Source organism: Aptenodytes forsteri, unplaced genomic scaffold, assembly GCF_000699145.1.
Source record: "Aptenodytes forsteri isolate BGI_AS27 unplaced genomic scaffold, ASM69914v1 Scaffold149, whole genome shotgun sequence".
NCBI classification, from domain to species: Eukaryota; Metazoa; Chordata; class Aves; order Sphenisciformes; family Spheniscidae; genus Aptenodytes; species Aptenodytes forsteri.
In genome coordinates this window covers 978524-1000439 of record NW_008795560.1, presented here as the reverse complement: position 1 = coordinate 1000439, position 21916 = coordinate 978524, and the positions used below count along the sequence as shown (strand labels likewise).

At 36.6% G+C, this 21916-nt stretch overlaps 1 protein-coding gene across 2 annotated transcripts in view; it reads left to right on the top strand.

Annotated features, from left to right (window-relative positions):
* The first annotated feature begins 11773 nt into the window (after nt 1-11773).
* Nucleotides 11774-21916, top strand: part of ZMYND8 (zinc finger MYND-type containing 8) — a 63464-nt gene continuing 53321 nt past the window's right edge. For both annotated transcript variants that reach the window (XM_009282209.2, XM_019472833.1), the window contains exons 1-2: nt 11774-11852; nt 21624-21694. In XM_009282209.2, the coding sequence (XP_009280484.1) occupies nt 11839-11852; nt 21624-21694 (85 nt within the window). In that variant the 5' untranslated portion in view covers nt 11774-11838. The remainder of the gene's footprint in view (nt 11853-21623; nt 21695-21916) is intronic.

Here is a 21916-nt window from a genome sequence, read left to right as displayed (position 1 = left end):
TAAAAATCTGTTCTTATTCTCTGTAAATAATAGCATCATCTCTCTTCTGTGCAATGGTTACACCAATTAAGCATTAAAGAAAAATTGAGAATTAGTAAGTAGAGACTGTAGAGAATTAGTGTTCTTATAAACATAACTTGTATAACCTAAACCCACAAAAGCAAATATGGGAAAATACTGAAGAATCTATGTTCTTCACTTTTCTGTCCAAAACCAGATCTGTTGCCACTGTAACAATATTACAAGACTGAACAGTGTAAACTTAACTTTTTATTTCTATTCTGTTGCTTTCTTTTTTCCCACAAAATCTACTATCAAATTAGCTTCTCCCAGCTTAATCGCTTACACTGTCAAACAGCCAGTGAGGTATTAACATTGGGAAGAATTGTTTCCTGATCATGTGCATGTACAAAACAGTGAAAGGTGTAGCCTATAGCACTTTAGTGGCTGGAACAATGTAAGGTGCATGCTTGGGATCATAAGAGGAGAAATTATTGTATGTACTGCTAAATGACTTTATTTTATGCTTCTGTGATTTAGTGATGTGTATATTTTAAATGTATTAATTAGTGGAGTATAGTACAAGATGTGTTCATCATGGCTTCTACTATATATATGTTAAAATTTTGTAAGGAATTTTATAAGGGTTTTAGTCATGGAGAAATGTTTCGCATCTGCTTTATCTTTCTTTCTTCCTTTACTTATGTTCATAAGATTAGTCTGTTCTGAAAAATATTGTTCTTTCCTGTTATATGGTAACCACATAAAACTATTTTACTAATGAGATTAATGAGGCATCAATAAAGACATCTCTGTAAGAAGTAGCATTGTATAGAACTTCACAAACCAGCTGTAGTAGTTTAAGCCAGGTGAGATAGTAATGAATTCCGTAAATTTTTGTCTGTCTGTCTGGATATATTAATTCTGACTGTTCTGTATAGCCTGTGTGATAAAAGCATAGCATCCCTCCAGAGTGAGTGAAAGACTTGATTCCTTGATGTTCCAGGTAGCTATGAACCAGCACACCAACTATGTCATACTGTCCAAGAATTTTTCAAAGGGTGGGATTTAGCTTCCTAAATAGAGGCATCTAGTGTAATTTTAGGTGCTCTCTGGGAGCTGAGATATCTTCATGGTGCTGACATATGATACAGGACTTAGGAGAGACTCTTGGCCTTGTGGAGTAGAAGCTAGAGGCCACATGATATTCTAGGACATCTACAATATTGCTAGATGTCTCTCTAGTTGTCTGAATTATTCTGTTGACATAGGAAGATTTTTGGGGGAACGGGACTAAATAAAGTCCTTTGGCTTTTTAATTTCAAAACTGAGCAGCTCTCTTATGCTGCTGACAGGTGGAGAGGTTTATTTCTAAAGCACTTTATCTTTCTTCTTAGGAAGGTTGGTTAAACTGTTTGTAGTACAGCTCATTTCTATCAGTTTAGCTGGCAAAACAGTGTCATCATGCCATCCAGAGAAGGACGAACTTTATATTTTGTTTATATGCTCAATGTTATCAAGGTGAGGTGGCTTCCTCCCACCATCAGGAAAAAAAAAATCTTAAGAAGATGTCAAGAAAACCAGTGAGAGATAGAAACATGTGTTTGTGACTGGAAATTATCCCATCTCTAAGCTCAAGACACACTGTGCATAGCATTTTTAGGTAGATTAGATCTCTAAGTCTATTGGGTTACTGCAGAGAACACAGATATTCTGAACTAAGCCATTGTGTCCTTTCTTGATTAACCTGTAAAACTATAATAGTGTGATTGTCATACCACTTGAAAGAAATAATTTTTTTTCAGTTTTCTAAGATATATGGGAATATATTCAGTTCAGAATGAATGACATTCTGGTTGCAACTGCTCACTTTTAATGTAAATAAAAATGTAGATCCAAAAGCTCAGACACGTGTCTGGTTTTTAGTTAGATTTATAGCAAAACTGACTTTAAACTTGACATACCAAACCTGAAAAAAATCACATGTGCTTTGTGCAAGACTGCTAATTCTGAGTGTCATCCATTGTTGACAGAACTGTGAAGGAATCTGGTCATAACTTGTGATGAAATTAGAGGTATGTTTTGAGGGCCCATATGCCTTCCTTTTCTCCACAGTGTTGTCATGGGTATGTTGAGCTCTTTTGAATGTATATTTCTTGGGGTTATGTGAGTGTTCCCTGGTGGTGGTTGCCTTATGCATGCTAGTAGAGGAGTCCCAGTTGTCTCAGTATTATGTCTGCTGCTGCACCATAAAAGAACCAGTTTGCTTCTAGCCTTTGTCTTTTTATCCATGTTTACTAAGATTTGTCTACATAGCACTAGATATTTAACTGTAACTTATATGGCAAAAACATGTCTGGACTGAGACTTAGCAATGATTTCAAATGCTTTGCATTTGCTTGTTTGTCTTCCTGGAGTTAAATTTACACATGAGGCGCTTGATGTGGCTAGAGAAAGATTATGCCCTAGCATAATGAGAAGTATGTGAGCTCTTCTTTTCCATCAAAGCGCAGGACATATTGTTCCATGGTTACCTCACTAGGAAAGCACTGAACACTGCTGGCTAGCATTCTTCTGGAGGCCCAGAATGGTGACTGCTGATATAAGAGCCACGCTGGTCTGGCATGGATGGCTCATCCATAATCTTGGTGTTGACACTAACCGATACATGGGTTTAAACACGCTCTTTGCTTCTTTTCATGCTGCTACAGTAGAGAGAGATCTGTGTCCCTTCAGGAAAACTTCACCCTCAGATTTTTTTTTATGGTTATCAGGCAGATCAGTGAAGTCTGTCTGCTAAAATCTCGACGTGAAAATGAATATTGAATCCTATGGCAAAAACTGTTCTGAATAGCATTTTCTAGATACGAGTGATTATTTGCTGGCATTTTTCTTCCAGTGTAATAACCTAGAAATGAACGCTAGGGGATGCTACACTTCTACCAAAGTTAGCGAACTATGAAAGGAAAAAAACGCCACATCTGTGACATTATTACCATTCCTTTCTACACAAAAAGTAAGGAAAACAGCTTTTGGTCATTTGATGTAACAGGGGTATTTTATTGGAACGTATCCGAGTGAGTAGAAATAGATAAATTTTTAATTCTTTACTAAACGTCTGGGGAAAATGTCCTTATTACGGATGTATAAAGAAGTTTATTTTTAAATATCTATCCTATAGAAACATCCAAATCAAGATCAGGATCCCATTTCAATAGATTACATGCAAAAGTAGGTGAAGAATAGTTCAGATACTCTATATACAAAGCTACAGAGTTGTGTAGTCTGGGGCTCCAATCTTAGAAACTGTCCTTTGACAACAAACAGGGAACAGCTTGCAGGTTTGAAATTTGTTACAGGAAAAGCCTGGTTGTTCTGTACTAGAACTTGTTTTTCCTGTAAATAATTTACATTGTTTTCAAGTGCTTGTAAAAGCTATACAAAATAGAAATATTTAAATGTTGGACAATTATGTAAACTTTCATCATATTTTAACATGAAGAACAAAATAATGTAAAAATGTGTGTAGATGACTTTTTTAATTAAAAAAGAAATCCTAAGAACAAGCAGGAATGACAGCCTTACCTTTCAAAGAAATTGCTATTTAGAAATTGCCTGTTACAGCATTTGCTTTACAAATCTTTACAAATAAAAGCAATATTAAAGAGAATTTTTAATTATTATACGAGTTACATAGGACCAGTTTTTTATATTTTAAATTATAGACAGCTGCATTTCAAGTTTTCCGCTGACAGCCCTGCCTTATACAGCCATGCTGCTCAGTTCTTAAAAAAAGACCATAGTATTTGTTCATCATACAGTCCCTTTGTTCTTTTCTGGGCTGTCAGAAAAAATGTCAATACCAATTTTTGGGTGCAATCTGAAATGCTGGTGGTATTCTATGCTATCCATCCATCAAGATCTAAGTTTTCCTAAACAAATGCATACACATGTAAATAAACCCAAGTGTTTGCTGCAAATATACTGTGGGTTTTGTGTTTTATGGTTTTGTTTTGGTTTTAATATAGACTGTCACAGAGAAAAAAAGAAAAGGCCAAGTGCTAAAAGGTTCATCTTGCTCACAGAAATGCAAAGAACTAATCTTACCCAGAACACTGTAGATGAGTGAGAAGCATTGAGAAGTCAAAACACAGAAAGTCCAGAGAACTGGCCAATATTTGTATGTCATCTTTTTGTAGCAGTGACTTTGGGGAAAAGTGGGACGTACAGACAATTTGAACTGATCTAACTGCCCCTAGCTGTTCAAAGGGGTAATCTCCCTCCCTCCCACCACTATTTGTGGCTGCAGAGTATAACCCCACCGTTCCGTCTAGTTTTCTGCTGATTGAGCAAACTGAACTGCCTCACTGCAGGGTTCTACAAATAATAAATCCAGTGCAATGGAAGGAGTGGGAATGTGTGGCTGGGAATGGGATTGGTAATAATAGTACCCCTTTCAGTGGCAATAAAGTCTTATATAAAACTTAACCATCTTGTTTAATTAAATTCTAAGGCCTTATTCAGGAGCTGAACCCGAAATCTATGTGCAGATAGTGTCTCTGGTTGCAGTTCAGAGAGCATATTCTTCATCTTTGTGAATTAGCGTTTATCTCTATGTCAGATTTACAAGCATGAGACTACAATAGTGGTCAAGGAGTTGATAATCTGTATCCACTTTAGATTATTTTGGTGGGGTGAGTTGCAAGCACCTCTTTTGTCAGGCTTTATTTAAGTCATGAAAATTATTTTGATTTGCATCCTAAAGTTAGAGTTCTTGGTATAGTTTTTCCTTTTGTACTTTAAGTATTTTTCTGCCATTATATAAAGATGAAGAAAAATGCACTGTAAATTAGAATTATAACAACTCAAATCTTCCCCCCCCCCCCCCCCCACACAATTTTCCCCTCCCCTCCAAATCATATTTTTCTGCTGTGTTAAAATGTTTGCACAGTGCTAATGTCCAGGATTGGTTGTTTTCCCAAAACTTTCTCACATCCCTTGAAAGAACAAGCAGTTATCTGAACGCACAGAAGAGATTAAAAAGATGCAAATTGCAGGACTGGAATCTGAGTGATTTTAAGAGAAATACAGCTGAGAGATCGAGAGAAAGACAGTAAAACAAGGGTCACAGTACTAATTTTATCCTCCACCTATGAATGGCTTTTGCATAGAGTTGCTTAAGAAATATTTGCAGAATTCTTTTTCCTCCTCTGCAAAATACCTTGCTATTTCCTGAATTACTAATGACACACTGAAATGCAGAGTAACATCACAAATTGTTTTCAGTATGCATTGTAGTGCCTGGAATGTTATATTCCAACATATCTTTAAAAGCCAGGATTAAGCAAGACTATTATACAAGAAGTCAGAATAATGCTTTATAAAAGGCTAAATTGACATTTGTGCTTGAGTTCTTTTTGGACCTATAGTAGCTTCAACACAGAAATATATTTATTTCCCCTATACTTTTGTTCTGTTGCTCCTTATGTAGTTGAAATGTTGCATACAACTTCACTTTTGAATCCCCTAAACTCTGACATCTGTCCACTCTAATGTCATATGAGGATATTGTGGCTTTTAAAAAAAGTGTTGAAATTAATTTAATAAAGCTTGCAGACTAGTCACAAAGTTAAGACTTATTTGTGTACCTAATTAACATACACTTGGATTTTATTATGCTATTGGCAAGTAGAATAAATACGGCATGACTTCTGTTTTTTGATGTGGGTATAGATTTCTTTACAGTAAGCCTCCCTTTTGGAAACAACTTTACAGTGGCATTAGCTCAGGAGTGTCCTCATTTCTGTCACCTGATAAGGAGGGCTTAGTAAATATCATCTGTAAGTCCAACAGTGCATGAAAAATAATAATCTGTAAAGGTGCTAAAATTAATTCAACAGTTTACGCAGATGTTAGTTAATGTGAGTGAAATGTGTGCTAATTATGGGCAAGTCTTTCACCTGGCTTCAGAAGACAAAGACACAGCTGGAAAACGTGTTGCTTCTTTTCAGAGACGTGATTATATTTCAAAGGCTTTCTTTCTTCCTGCCCTTTCATAAGGTTGAAGAGTCAAGGACAGATCTACAGTGTCATTTGGGCATGAAGAAAACATAGTTAATAACACAGATCTGGTGGAAATATGGATGCAGTGCTTGATCACGTGGTTTCACAAAAATTTTTTAGTGGTACTGATTGTTTAAGTTATCTTGAGCTGCTCACTCCTGCTCTCTCAGTCATGCCACTACGATTGTTATGGGCAGCAGTGTTGTGAACTATTGTGACTTGGTGCCTTTCCTGGGTTAAAGTTAACACAGTAAATATTTGATTCACTGATCCTGTTCTCTGTGTAACCAAACAGACAGTTCTGCTAGAAGTGTGACTGAGCTGAGTGCTGTGGCTGGAAGGAACGGTGAGATGCTTAAGCTAGTACACCCAATTAAAAAAAAAGAGTTTTAAAAAAAGTCGGTGAAACTATGGGTTAAGCCTTTGTGAAAGTGATTGTACTGCACATTTATGGTGGAAAAAGAAAGAAGGACTTTTTGCTGGTGAGAGGCAAACCACAAAAATGAGATGACTACAGCAATTGGAATAGCAGATAGGGAGGAGAAAGGTGTAAATATTCAGAGCCTTAAAGCTGAAGCCAAACTGCAAATTTAGCATGAGGAGGGGAAGGAAAGAGGTTAAAAGCGAGAGTGATATAGTCTAAATCTGCAGGGGATTGTGATAAGATATAAGCCTAGGAGAGAGGAAAAATCACTGTAATAATAGTATGTTTGTAATTCCATCACTTTACATATTTGGTATGAGCTTTAGCTGGTGGAGTCTTCTGTGAGATAATCAGCTTTTATTAAAAAAAAAAAACCCACCAGCAAAAAAAAGTCATGTTCACCAAGTGATCCTGAATGTGAAAAAATCAGAAGAGAAAAAGAAACCATAGTAATAGGACTAGAGTTTAGCATTATCCAGACCTGGTCCTAAATAATTCTTCCCTAACAGTAGTGACTTTCTTCTATTTTCTTGGGAAGGACCTTGATGTCAGAATAAGTGCTATATGCAGGATGTCTCACACTTGGGCATTAGAATCCCTTGGTGAAACAGACTTCTTTCAGGATTTTGTACCAGTTCTCATGCAGGTTATCTACATTCCCATAGCCACAGACCTTGCGTGTGCAGTGAGTTGGACTCGTTACCATGTTATCACAGAGCAGGCATGATAAATCCACTTGCTACACAGGTGTAGTTCACCTGCATGGTGGATATGCTTTACGTCTGACATGCAATATATCTGCTTGTGTCTCAGAGCTACTTTCCAGGTAACTGAAAAAGTATTTGGCTGCATATGAAATATGAAATAAATTATATCTGTTAGGCTTTTACTACAGAGTGTGTAATTTAAATATATAATAATGAAAATCCTGTTTTATACAGGATAGCAACAGCCCAGCTCCCAGCTGTTAAATCTTGGAAAGATTGGTTCAAACTGGGGGTGAAAGGGATGAAATATATGCGCTTATGCCTTAAGATAACATAGGCTGTAGCACCTCTTTTAAAAAGCTACAGTTGCTGAAGGAAAGGGCTCAAGGGTGCTTTTTTTTTTCAGGTATTTTTGGCAGATGATTGAACATGAATGGAGATTTCCTTTAGAAGGAAATGTATGAGGCAGTTACATAGCATACTAAAAATGGCTGTCAAGAGAAAGTTTCATAATGCACCAGATATTCAGTGTATATTACAAACAAAACCAGCTTTTTAATCTGCAGACAATGAATGATGATTGTGATCCGGAACAAGTAATGTAAACCAAAAGTATTCAAAGATATTGTTCAGAAGGACAAATGCATGCATGCATCTGGCCTCAAAGCCTTTTAAGCTTATGGGCAAATCAGCTACCTACTTGGCACAAACATATTCTCCAGTAGTTTCTGATAATTTACAAAATTACCAACCTTCTTAGGCAGTTCACTAATTTTAGCACCCGGCCTGCTTTAAAAAATTTGGGAACTGCCTTTATAGACATTTACTGTTGGATTCTGTATCAGATGGCAGTCTTATCTTCTGGTCTTTAAGCAGTTACTGATACTTTGGCAGATTCAGGATAAAGGGGAAAAGGTGGAAAAAACTCTTAAAAGGAAAGACACTGAATTACAATGTTTCATGTTCTTTTTCTAGAAATTAGGGTTGTCAGTCAATGACTTTGAAATCCAGGACCAAGCTACAAGCCCTTAATACAACTTCTTTCCCCTGTTCAGGTTTTTTTTATTATTATTATTTATTATTATCCTTGGAAAACATGACAGTCCCCCTTTCCTTTTGTGTACCTGTTCAAAATGTTATTTTTAAAGGTCCATCTTTTGTCCATCACCTACTGTTCCCTCTCTGTCAGTGATGATTCACCCCCTATAGGGGTACATATCAAACCCCCTGTTTCCGTCATACAGACAAATCTCTTCCTTACTGGTATTTGTTTAATTTTGAGGCTTTCGGTATATATTAAGTAGTATAGTCCCTTACAACACTGTGGTGCTTGATGTGCATGCTTTCTGGAGATTCTGCACAGCGGGCAGAGTTCTTTGCAAAGAACTTTAAATATAGTAGGTTGCACTTCGAACATTGTTGTCTTTTAATTTCCTTTTGACTGAATTCGTGCTTTCCATCTTTCCTTTGGTTTCTCTCTTTAGCCTTTTTTTTTTTTCCTGCCTCACAGCCCTGTATCCCTTAACATCTCCAAAGCATTGAAAAGGACAAACACTAGCTAATCTAATCTCTCCGCCCTCTCTTCTGCTTTAACAAAGATTTTAGCTTCCCCTGTCTCTCTTCTTTGTTTTCTTTACCTTTCTTTCCCTTCCCCCTCCAAAAAATTCACCACTCCTATGTAAAAGGATTGGTCAAGCTGCAGTAGGACATGAAATCATTGTGACTTAACAGACAAAATCTTCTGAATTTTCCAGATGTTCCTGTGTGTCATTATACCAGACTTGTACCTCCTGTTGCAAAATATGTGTATGGACAAGAAAATAGAGAAAGATATTTCAAGCTTTCCCTTTCTGATTCCTGACAGAATTCTTTGTCTATTTTAGCAGAGTAGCCTTGTGGCCGAATACAAATGCTATATTCCATCTGATATACTTTCTAGGTTTTTGTTCTTGCTAATGACTGAAGGTTTCTCAATTTTTCTTTTGCATTTGGTCCACCATTTCCTTGAATCAAGAGGATAGGACCTTAGGCCTTTTCTAAGGCTGCTTCTGCTTCTACCTATCTGCTGCATGCTGATTCTCTCTGGTAAGTTCAAGTGTGTCAGTTTGGCAGTGTTCCCAGTCACCACCAGCATTACTGCATTCCCAGAGTCGGGTCTTGGTTAGCACAAAGCATTGACAAATTCAGTGTATTTAGTTTTGCTCCATTGCTGTACTTCATAGGGATTAGGATTTTTAAAAAAATAGAATAATATTAGAGCAGTCAATCAATGAGCATAAATGTTAATGGCTGACAATCCTCACATTTACTGCGTGGAGGAATCAAAATTTGGATGTTTGTGTGTTGTGGGGGTGATATCTCTGAGTAGCATAGGCCTTTAGGTATGCAATTAAAAAGGAAAGCTATCTTGAATGGTTTGAACTGTTAAAACTGATGCGAGTATGCACTTGAATGTCATGCATTTCCAGTGTGTTCTTGCTGCTGTAGTGGGCTGTACGATTCCCTTTATAGCAGCACTCTCTCTAGTTTCTGCTACATTCCTAAAACAGAACAAACTGCCAGTGTAATCCATGAGCCTTCCTGCTCCCTGCCCTGAAAAACGTTGCCAAAGCTAAAAAGGGAAAATGCTTCCAGCAGGGACTCCAGAATTACTTATGAGATGAGAATTTATACTCTGGGCTGTTAATCTGCTGTTGCAGCCTAAAACGCAAGAACACAGAAAAATGTAAGCACAGTGATAGGATGGTTTGGCAGTTTTCCTGTGACAATGATATCTCAAGAAATAATCTGAACGCAGTATGGGACAATGCGGAGTAGGATTATTAATTTTACTAACTTGCATAGTTATGAGTCATGTCGGCTCTCAAGCAAAGAGGTTTGTGTGGTAAAGTAGTTCTATCATGAAAGGTGCTGGTTGGAGCTAAGGGAGGGAATTAGTTTTATTTGTGGTAATTGCTTCTGAGATCATTAGCACTTGAGTGAAGTACATATTCTGTTTGCAACTGGCCTTGATTTATGGGAGGGGGGTTTCTATAATCTGTTTTGCACAATCCTGATCTTGCATGCTGTATTAGAAGAATGTTTATTTTGCTTTGGTTATTTTAGCTCATTATTTAATAATTATTGTTTTAATATTAAACCTCTCCCTCTACAACTCCATTTGTTTTTGGTTGGGTTTTTTTTTTCCCCTAATAAATAATCCTTTGAAAATATGCAATATGCTTCAGAATCACCTTTTCATCTACGGTTTCCATTGTAATTTGTTGATGGCTATAGAATGATAATGCCGAGCTACCTAATACAGATGCAAAATTTTGAACAAAAGTGTAAAGGCTTGTTGGGGCCTTTCTAAAGATTTGACCTTTAAAATCTTCATCTGGAGTTAAGACTTTCTTCCTTCCTGGCATAGCAATAAATCCTCCCACTTTCACTGCATTAGGGAAGAGAACTGAATCGCATTTTTGAATCAAATGCTTGGGAATTGGCCCAAGATCAAACCGGTTGCTTACATGCCGCTTTCTCATTTTGTTTCATTTGCAGAATTTTAGTGAAAGATAAAAGGTAAAGCAAAAACATCCGAAAAGCTATATTAATGTTTTTTGTGAAAGCAGACAGACAACTTGCCATGTAGAGAAATCTATGTCTTTTTAGGGCCAGTATTGTACCTTAAAAAGTACCAAGTCCTACAGGGTTAATAGACAGGAAACTGCAGCTGCAGCCGGCTAATACGGAAGTCAGATTTTTGTGTAACAGGCGGCGTGGGGGGGGGGGGGGGTGGGGGCGGGGGGGGGGGTTTGGAGAGAACAGTATCTGGTGTGATACTGATTTTTTTGGTTATGCTTTGCAGGATTTTTGTAAACAGGGAGGGCAAGCACTGAATGGCAGCAACCCTCTGTGATAATGTAATTTCAATAGTATAGTAGTTTTTGTGGAAATGAGACACGAAGTTTTTCCTATTTAAGGCTGGGCTTATCCTAGTATCTAAAGAAATCACACTGTCGGTATATGGTTGCTACGGTAGGTGTTACTACCTTAAAATTCTGGAATAGGAGAATTCTCAGAATTTTCAGTTATTAATTTCAGTCCCTCCTGTGCATGTTCACTTTCAGTATGTTTTCCTCTCTTTCTGTGGCCTTGCTTTCTCCGTGCAACACATTGCAGAACACCAGCAAAGTGAATTTAGCTTTTTGTTTATAAAGAATAGCTTTTGTGACCTGGGTGAACTCTTCCTCCTTCAGGTTTAAAATATCCAAATGCCTCCAGTAATGGCATGTTAGGACACGTTTGCTCAGGCAGGCAGTTTGCGATCACTTCCCTCCGCTTGAAAATCTGTGTATTTTATACGGGGAGTGCACATTTGGGGTTTCTTTTCAAGTTTCTTCTGCTGAAACGGGCCTAGCTTAGCCTGTCTTCTCTGTGCACAGGATGGCTCCTGCTTGCCAGAGCCGCACAAAGATAATCGCTCAGGAAGTGTTTCAGCCAATCCCCTGAAGCTTTACATTCAGATTTACCAAAGTAGCCAATCCGGGATTAGCTTTTATTAGGAAGACAGATCATCAAGCTGAAGTGCCAAGCCCTTTCTGCCTGAGTACTGAGAGCCTGTCCTCCATGTTTTATAAGTATTGACATAACACTGTGTTAACAATGCATCCACAGAGGTAAGCCTTACTTTTTACATTTTTTTTTCTCTAAGACCTATGAGTTGTGGGTTGAGAGTGTGATTCTCTGTGATTTGTTGTGCAAAACTCACACCACAGCACTTTATTAAGTTGGAACTGTTTAAATTTGCTTTCTTGGGTCACATGGTTAGTAGCCATTAGCCACAGCTTTATTTTGCAGACTGGCAAAACCTTGGCATACCTACTTCTTCACAGGAGGATGGTGTTTTTAGAGTTTATCAAGATCCTGGTATTCCAAAGAAGCTTTCTCTCTCTGAGCAGTTTGCCAGCACTATTGTCTGTTGTGTCACATGCCTGCTGAAGAGAAAATGGAAGCTAGGGAGCAGATGCATTTAACTGCCCTACAGGGAGTCAAGCAGGGATAATGGCAGACAGAAGAACAGGCAAGTTTACCTTTCTAAACAGTGAATGGAATAGCTAAGATAAGTTATCTCTGAGAAAATATGGGATTTTTAAAAACCTAGACATCAGCAAAAAGTGCTAATGGCAGATTGTAGATATTGGGCCTACGTGGTGGTGTGCTGTTGCATCATGTTTTTTATGCAGCTTATCTTAACTTAAAATGATTATTGAACCTTTTTTCTTGCAGGAGTAGTTAATACGACGTGTTTTTCTTTCTGAGGGACAATGTATGGTTAATATTTTGTTCCTTTAAAAGGGAGTTTTTATGCTGCAGATTTTGGAAATGGGTTGCTGCTCAATAAAATGCAGCAGTACATCTGTTTACAAATCTGATTCTTTATGGAAAATGTTTTTGAACTGTTAGCTTTCTTGTTTTACATAGTTCAAATAAACTAATGTGCCTTTTATCTGTGCCTTTTTGTTTTACACTGTATCAGCCACAGTTCTGTGTTGTGGAGTCCAGAGGATATAAAATCATGTGTGGTTCATGACAGTAGTACATGTTGTTCGTTCTTGGTTTTTTTACCTTTTTTTTTTCTTTAAACTTTTGGTTTAATGCTACGTAATTATTTCAAGAAATTCCTTTTTGATCAATTCCCAAATCTGCCAGCCTGTTGTATCTTCTTAACTGGAAAAATGAGATGGGTGCTTGAACAGTTGGTAAGTAAGCAGCATGCTACTTTCTGAACATTTTTAATAGTTTACCAAACATTTTGTTTTTACTGGGTCAGTTAGTCCAATAGATGAAGTAATGTTAGTGGTTAGTCATATAAAATATCGGATTTGCTTTGCGTCCATTTTAAGGGACTTGTACATGTTAACTGTTCCAATTTGAATGCACTATTTTTTTTGATAATTTGCCTCTAAACTTTGAAGCTTATACTTCCTGTTTACCTCAGGCCAGTGAAAAATATTCTACTTGCTGTTTGTTCATAGATCATTAATTACCATGTTTGTAGGGTAAAGCGCATTTTCGTTGTTCCTTAGGCTTTTGAGGTGTGATGAAAGTGCTAGTACTCAGCAATGAAGTGATCTTATGAAGTAAAGTAAATAAAGCTCAATGAGCATATGTTTCTGATACTATACAAAGTATAATCTCAGCCAAACTTGCTTGATTTATAACTAATTTAGAACATTTTGTGCCCTTTATTAAGATTTTAATTGTAGTGCTTGCACGCTTGCTTTAACACTGATCACCAGTATTGTTACAAAAGCAGAGGAAGGATGCTCTTTTGTGCTTTTAATATAATTTTTGCACTTGTTTTAACAGTCAACACACATTCATGGTTTTAGGAAAGAACTTAGAGCTAAGGTAGCTTTGCAAATGACTGCACCGAGGCACAGTTACATGCTAACTTTTATAGAAGGTTGCCATGTATTTGATAACATTCTGTAACATAGCAATTTACCTCTGGTTACTTGTTAGGTTATAAGAATGTCTAGTTCAGTTTGCAACCTGAAACACTGCTGGGTTGTGCCACTGTTTCATGTGATAGCATTTTTGTATGCAATTTTAATTCATTTTTCAGCACACGTAAAAATGCTAACACAGTTAAGAAGTTATTCTGGTTTTTGTTCTTCAGGAGCTAAAAACAGAAATTACATTTGGACATAATTTTCCTAGCAGTAGTTTGTACACATTAGCAGTTTACTTTCAGTCTTAAGTAGTGCACAACATAATATTTGTTTAATATGAGGAAGCAGGAGTAAGTGATCTGCAATCAGAAAGCTTGTATTAAAATGGCTCCCACAGGTTTTGTTAAACTAGGATCTGTTTCAAATCTGCACCTCCAGACACACTGCTGACAGTGAAGCATATTTGTATAAGCTGCCCTTGTGCATGTAATGAAACATAACATCGTGAGTCTGTTAAAGTTCACTATTTTTAATCACTCAAATACAATTCTTTTATAGTTCACAAAAAATAAATGTCTGCATTGCAGCAAGATGTCTGAGGCAAGGTAGAGACAGCAGTGTTGTTTTACAGATCAGCCCAATCGCGCTGCTCTGTGGAGTACTTGAGCCAATAGAAGCAGAGGGTAGGTTAAAGATTGACAATTGCAGTGGCAAGACTGAGAAAGGCCTTCTGGAAATTTCTACCATCTTTGTTCCATCTAAGTAAAGCAAATTCAGCCAAGCTGAAGAATTTCATATATTTTTGGTGCTTTGTCAAGGTATGATGTTATCACTCACTTTCATAGATTGCATAATAAGAAGGACTCTGTGCCTTTTTTTTTTTTCTACTGTTCAGGATAGAAGGAATGTGGGGTTTTGTTTAAGTGATAGACGCAGGGAAAAAGCACGTATTCTTTCTACCCAAGATTTTACAGGAGTGGATCTTGTTAATATCACAATTAAACAGGACATGTATGAAGCAATGTAGCTGAGGTTTATTCAGCTTGTAGCAAATGGCCATTATTCTAATGTAACTAGCAGTTAATCGTATAATTGCACTTTAAGTTTTCTGGCTACTAAAGAGTAATTTGAATTGCCCAGGATGAATATGATTAGCCATTATTATTTAGTGCCAACATCCAGTTACTTTTGTAATTAGCTGGACAAAGAATGCAGTGGGGGAAAAACAAAGGAGTGATCTGGATTATAAATTATGATGAAAACAGTAGCTTTTTAAAAGCTACATGGCTCTCTATTCTTTGCAGACAAACTGTTTTAGTTGGAAGCTAAATAGTGCTAGGGAAAAACTGAGTGATTTCTTTAAAAAAATCACACTACTTAACATGCTGAGAATGAAAAAAATGCAGAGTATAAACCACTCCAAATATGACATTCCCTCCCCCACATCAGGCAGGAGTATTGAAATGTAGGGGAAAACCTACATTGCTACTGAGGAAGCATGTAATAAAAGGAACTTCATGCTCAAAAATTGTAAATAGGTAGATTACATTACAAATTTAGCCCTTTATATCAGTGTCCACAAACTTTGATTGGCTCATCTTCCTGAGCTGTCTTCCATTTTGTGATATCGCTTTTGCTTGGGGTTTTTGGTTTTTTTGTTTGGTGGTTTGGTTTTTTTTTTTCATTTTTGCTTTGTTTTCAAGTGTATTGGCCATGTGGATCCAGTAGCTGAAAAGTGATAGGTCGTGGTCAGTTTTCCATAGCAATGGTGCCATTCCAGCATAATTGGTTAAAGGGTGATAAATCTCAGTAAAAGCGCTCCTCTTCTCTGTCTGGAATTCAGGGTATTAATTTGAATCTCCTAAATATCTTGGAAGTTGAACATAACCTTTGCCCATGTAGAATGTAGTAGACAGCAATTTTCAAATTTTGTTATTTGTGGATCCCTAATATTTTTCCCATGGGCACATGAATCCCATTATAGTGAATTTAAGCCTGTTAGACTAGGTTTGATTTACTTAGTTATTGTCTGCAAACCCCTTAGTAGTAGTAGTACGCTGGCTTTGAGGAGGTCTGCAAACCAGAGACTGAAAACAGTCATAGTAGGCCATCAAGCTTGGCCCTTTAAATTGTATTTAGAAAGTATTTTAAATATATTTATTAATAAACATGTCTTGTATTCATGGGTTAAAGTCTAATTTAGAAATGGCTACATAGGAACTGAGTTTTATTTATGTGATAGAAATTGTCTGTCATTCTTATGTTAACCCTTTGTTGCCAATTGTCATAGTGTCTGTGTTTCATAATGTGAGATTAAAACCACGCTGTAGCAGGATGTTAACATCCTTAATTTAGCCAGTATAAACCTTTACTTTCAAACATGATTGTTCTCAAACTATGTTTTTAGCATCTGAAGTCTCTAGCTATTGTGGTCGCCTCGCTTGGGCCTCAGCTCTAGAGTTTATAGTCTTAAAGAAGACGGTATAACACCAAGGATCTCCCTCCCTCCCCTGATTTTCTCTTTTGTGGAGCTATTTTGAATGCACACTGAATAAGAATAAGGTTTTAAAAATAACCTAGATGTTCTTTAAATTAAAAATATATATATATATATTTACTTTGCTTGTTATCAGAGGTAACTAGCTTAAACATTACTGTATGTAGATATCTGAAGAAGCATTTTGTGTATGTTAATTGCTTAATACCAATTGAGCATTTTGCAGGGAATTCTGCAAAAAGAAATGTAAAATATGAGACACTCAAACTGGAGAGTGAATCTAAAATTGAGTGATTTCCTTAGTAACCTGTGACTTCACAAAACTCCCTGTCTTCTGCCTTTTTAGTTAAACATTTGGATGTCAGGTGTCCTTTTGTCATAATTTACCATTTCTGATATTTAGATGCTTGCTTCGAATATAGCACTGCTGTTTAAACAAGAGATACTGTTATTGAATAAACTACCATTTTAGCTACAGTACAGGAATGAGGCAGTGCAGTGCTGTCAGACGCCATTTTAAGAATCCTGCATAAATAGCATAGCTACCGATGAGTAAGAGACTGTTATAGGTGAGTGCTTATACAAAGCTGCTATTTATTCAGCAATGGCATGCAAATATTTTTTTCAAATTTTTATTGAATGCAATTTTTTGAAATCATTATTTAGAATTGCTACTCACAAATGTGATATAGGAGAGGCAGGAATTATCTTAAGGATGAAATTCAGTTTTAGTGCTTATAGTCTTAAATCAGGGTTTTTTTGTTTTGTTTCCTATTAATTAAAAGGAAAAATGAATTCCATAAATATATAGTTCTTGATTTAAAATTAATGTGTTTTTTCCCTAATGTAGATCTAGATTGTGTATGTGGGCATTAGCTGTTTCGAGTGGTTTTCCATATCTGTCAGTTTTTCTTGGTTAAATGTCAAGGTGCAGTAGTTCATCTGCAACTTTTAATTGCTCTTTGTAGTTAATATAGGTTAGAGCAGCTTTAAATATTTTTGTATATGTAATTTTTTCAGGTAAGTAATACTACTAGTACAGGAATGATTTTCCTAAACAGAAAAGTCAGTATTTTATTGACTGGTCTGAAATTTGAAAAACTAAATGTCATATAAAAAACCTCACCCTTCTTCATTTTAATAGAGAACATATTTAAAAATTAGGCAGCTAAGTTCTTTTTGCATTTTTACCTAAGTATCAATAAATCTTGTATGTTTGCAATCCTTATTTTTTTTTTTCTTTCTGTCCCCAACTATCCCCAAAGGAATAACCTCCACCCCTTCTGCCCTCATTCAAACATGTTAAAATAATTTGTATGAAACAACTTAGTTTAACATTTTAGAAAACAATTTCTTCCTTTTTTTTTTTTTTTGTTTTCTAAGTTTTGTCAATATGAGTAGGGAAGTTTTAAATGATTAATTGGTGTTCTAGTCAATTGACAGTGAAACTGGCAAAGCTTAAATTTCAATTGTTTTCTTAAAATATGTTCCTCTGTGTTCATTCATCTTAATGAGGAAAAAAGAGTAGCTTTCAGAATGACCTAAGGTATTTATTGTTTTCATCTAGGTACTTAATTGAGTATATACCAGTATCATTTCTGATCCGCAACCTCAGAGCATCACATTCATAGTACACATGCATGATCATAATGCATGCTATCTGAAATAACAGCTCCAAGCCCTGCAAAAATGAATTCTCAAAGTAAAACTCTTCTAGAATAGTCTACTTGATCACACAGTTATTGTTTCCATAGAACTAGATGCTTGTTTGTAATTATTTTGCTGCTGCTTTTAATTTTCTTTTTATTTTGTTGTGGGTAATAGTAAGGTACCTGTCATTAAGGACCTGTTTTTCTTGAATTATTTAATTTGAAATCTGTTGCTAGTGAAATTTCTGTGTTTGGAAGTTTGTGCTTTATAAAGCATCTTAAGAATATTGCTTATATTGATGGAAGGTGCAAAGGTGAAAAGATCTGTCAGCTTTAGAAAAGTTACTGTAAACTTGCTGTGAATTGCTAGCATGTATTTACAAACTTGAGTCTTAAAGATTACCACTACAATCATTGCTGCCACCATTCAAACAATGTCATGTTGTGCAAGTCATAATACATTACAGCAAATAAAACAATGGGAGATGCTTCTGAAGAGCTGTGAATTTTAAGTATCTTTTATAGCTATGTCTAATACGCTTATTTAACTGTTCCCCCCCAACATTTTGATTTTTTTCAGAACAATCTCAGTGATTCTCTTACATACTTAAATGTTTATGCCCTTAAAAGATTGAGTGAGATTAATTATAGTAGAGAATATGGAGATGCAATCTGTTCCTCTAAGGCTCAGTTTTCATAGTATAGTAGATAATTGCTGAATTTTGTTTTAGTTGTGGGTGACGCACAGTGTGCATATGTGTGTACAGGATATATGCACCTCCATTGCTAAGAAAAATGAAGAACCTTTGTGTCAAGTGGTGAATGCATTTTTGACTGTTCATTTATACAAATCTTTGGGAAAGCTGTCTTCAGGCATCTTTTATGTGATGTATCAGAGATGTGTCAAGTCAAGATACTTTGTTCGTCTTGGAACTGTTTATGAAGAATGTTTTTCTTGTCTCTATAGATCTATTGAAAGAACACTCAAAAAGGTGATGGAGGAAACTGGCTGAATTTCCTAAATTAAACTCATTAGATGGGGAGAGACAGATTTAGAGCTGAAGAAACCTCATATGCTGTAACTAACATGTAGGAGTCCTGACCTGTAACACCCCCGCAGTGCTAGGTTTGGGCCCACAGGTGCAGAGCATCTTCAGTCAGCTCTGTAGCTTCCCGTGCTACTTTGGTCAGGGATGTAGGAACAGTTCCTGCTACTGTGTGGCTGTATTGAGCTGTCACACACATTTCTCAACTCTGTGTCTTTTAATACTGACTTGTAGCAACTTCTGTATCTTTCTTCTTGTATGATGTTCCCCTGAGATTGTCATTTGAACAAAATGGCACCTGATAGATTTCGATGAGTCTGGAATGTTATGATTGCTTTAATGTAACTTAAATGTGAGCCACTGCTAAAAGGGTATTACTCTTTCCCCCCCTTCTCCCCATGTGGTACACTCCCATTTCCTCTTTTCTGCACATCCAGCTGCACAGTGAGTGAGATCACAGAACTGATTCAGTTAAAATGAGCATGATTTCTGGAACACGAGGTTAGGGATTGGGGAAACCATTCCTTTTAGTAGCAACCTGTGTAAAATGATCTTAAGACTTCAACCTGAGTCTCGTAAAGACTTGCATGTCCTAGTCTGTGGCTGAAACTGGATCTATATTTTAAAACCAGGTAATGTGTACCGCCAAATTACTTCATTCTTGACAGAATTAGTGTGTATTATTACGTATTTACCTGTGTGCATTATTAATCATATATACATGATATTCTAAAAATATGTTTTTTGTTACAGTTTGGTGATATTGAAATAGGATTTTATAAGGGGGGAGGGGAAGAAAAAACAATGCAACATGGGAAGAGAACAATGAACCCATCCTGTGAGCCCATCCCTTCCCATTGCTTAGGAAAGAGAATGGGCAGAGGCAAGTGGTGCATGAAATGTTTTGGTGTCTGCAACACACTGCCAGCTCCTCTTTGCTGGAGGCCCTCTGGGAAAGGGTGTAACAAATGTGCAGTATAATTGATGTGCCCATGCATAGTAAATCGGTGAGCATTGTAGTACAGTCAACTATGTTATGCATTTAATCTGCCCATGAAAAATAAATCTGAGAAGCATTGTGCCACAGTCAACTGTGCTACACATTTACCATAATTCTGGTCACAGGGGTGCCTTTCCTTGCTACTGAAATTAACAGCATAGTCCACGAGCTGGGAGATTGGATGCGGGTAGAATAGAACTTCTCTTCAGTGTTTTATAACTTTAAAGAGCTTAATTTGTAAATTATTGCTATATACAAATGACAAGTAAAGAATAATGATTTCTGGAGTTCACAAATTTTCTCAGCTTTGGGTCTTCCGTACATTGAGCTTGGTTAATTTGTATTTAAAATTTTTGCTGACATAACTGTCCTGTTTAGAATTATGAAAGGAATTGCAACCCAACCCCCCCATAGCTGATAGTTGATTAAAAGTAGTTTTTACAAATACCAGACTAAAAAGTCCTTCTGCTGGTAAGTTTTACTTTGTTTAGGAAGCTGTTTTAATTTATACCAGTAACAAAACTCCTGCTAATATAAACTGTTAGTCAGGCTGAAGAGTTTCTCTGATATAACTGTAACCACGTCCTCAGTGTTGTTTCTGAGCTCTGATTAGCGCTCTCAGGCAGATTTAACCACAGTGGCTAAAGCAAAGGTCTCTAGCTGTCCTCTTGGCTTCTGTGGTAGAAATAGCTGTCCCTAGAGCTGGAATGGCTGAATGGAATCTCAGTCCACTCCATAGCAGCGATAGTTCACAGTCTGCCATATCAATGTAAACTGGCATCAGCAACAACTTACATTAACAGACTAGACAGTAAGTTGTCACTACAGAGGAAGAGATCTACATCCTGCTTGGCTGTTGTGCTCTGGTGATATTAATGGACAACTCTGATACCTGCTTCAGGCACCATAACCTCATTTGTCTATCATTTTGAATTTGGGCTTGCTTCAACATCATGTTTTCTTTTATCTTTCATCTACAATAGTCAGATCTCCAAAAATGGTGTGTAACTCAATATTCATTCTAGTTCTTTTTTCCTCTCCCTTCCACCTTCCTTCCCCAAACTGACTTAACTAGCCAAATTCATTGATTTATTTTCTTGAATGGCATCACTATAAGAAAGTAGAATATCAGCAGGTCAGATATAGTTTGTCATCTACTTAATCGTTTAATCCTACCTGGAGTGAATTAAAACTGTCTATGTAAGACTGAATGGTTGAATGATAGTAAGAACTCTGTTCTGTTTGCTCTTTATTATAGTTAATAATTGGTGGAATTGTATTCCCAATAAATTATAAATATTCCATTTTCTGTTACATAGTCTAGTTTCAAAATCCTTGAAATTATTTATTTAATAGTTTTAAAAATTGAATGTTACCTTCTAATTTTGCAAGCTGTTCTGTGTTGCTAAATCTGTTACTTCAGCTAATTTGTTCACTGATGCTGGTGAGTGTTTAAATGTTAGCAGGCATCTGTCCACACAGTTTATAGCTCCTTAGATTAGGAGCTACAAGGAACAGAATTCCTGTTTGTCTCACATACAATTTATACGTACAGTGACATAATCTTCAGTACAAGTTACAAGACTGTCATTAGTATGAAAATGTTACATTTGTAATCGGTAACATGTAGCATACATTTGTACCTGGATTGTTTCTCTACATGTTTTTGTCAATGTATACTCTGGCAAACAGCAAACCTTTCATTTCCTCAGAAATTTTAATATAGTTGTATTTGACAGTGTTATGTTGAACTTCTATACGGTCTATAACTATTCTAATTCACCTTTTCGAATCCTGCAGCTTGGCTGAAGAGGAAATAAAGGCAGAGCAGGAGGTGGTGGAGGGGATGGATATCTCCACTCGATCCAAAGGTGAGTAAGATGTTCTACAACATACGAATATTTGTAAACCAGGATAGTGAAACTGTGTAATCTTATCATGAAGCTGCTCTTGAGTGAAGACTCAAGACTCATTGTACTTTTACAATGACTATTGTATGTTAGAAAGTGTTTTAATTTTTGCTTGGTTTTCATTATATGTCAAACCTTCCCCCCCCCCCCCCCCCCCCCCCCTCTTTTGCTTTTTTGTCAACT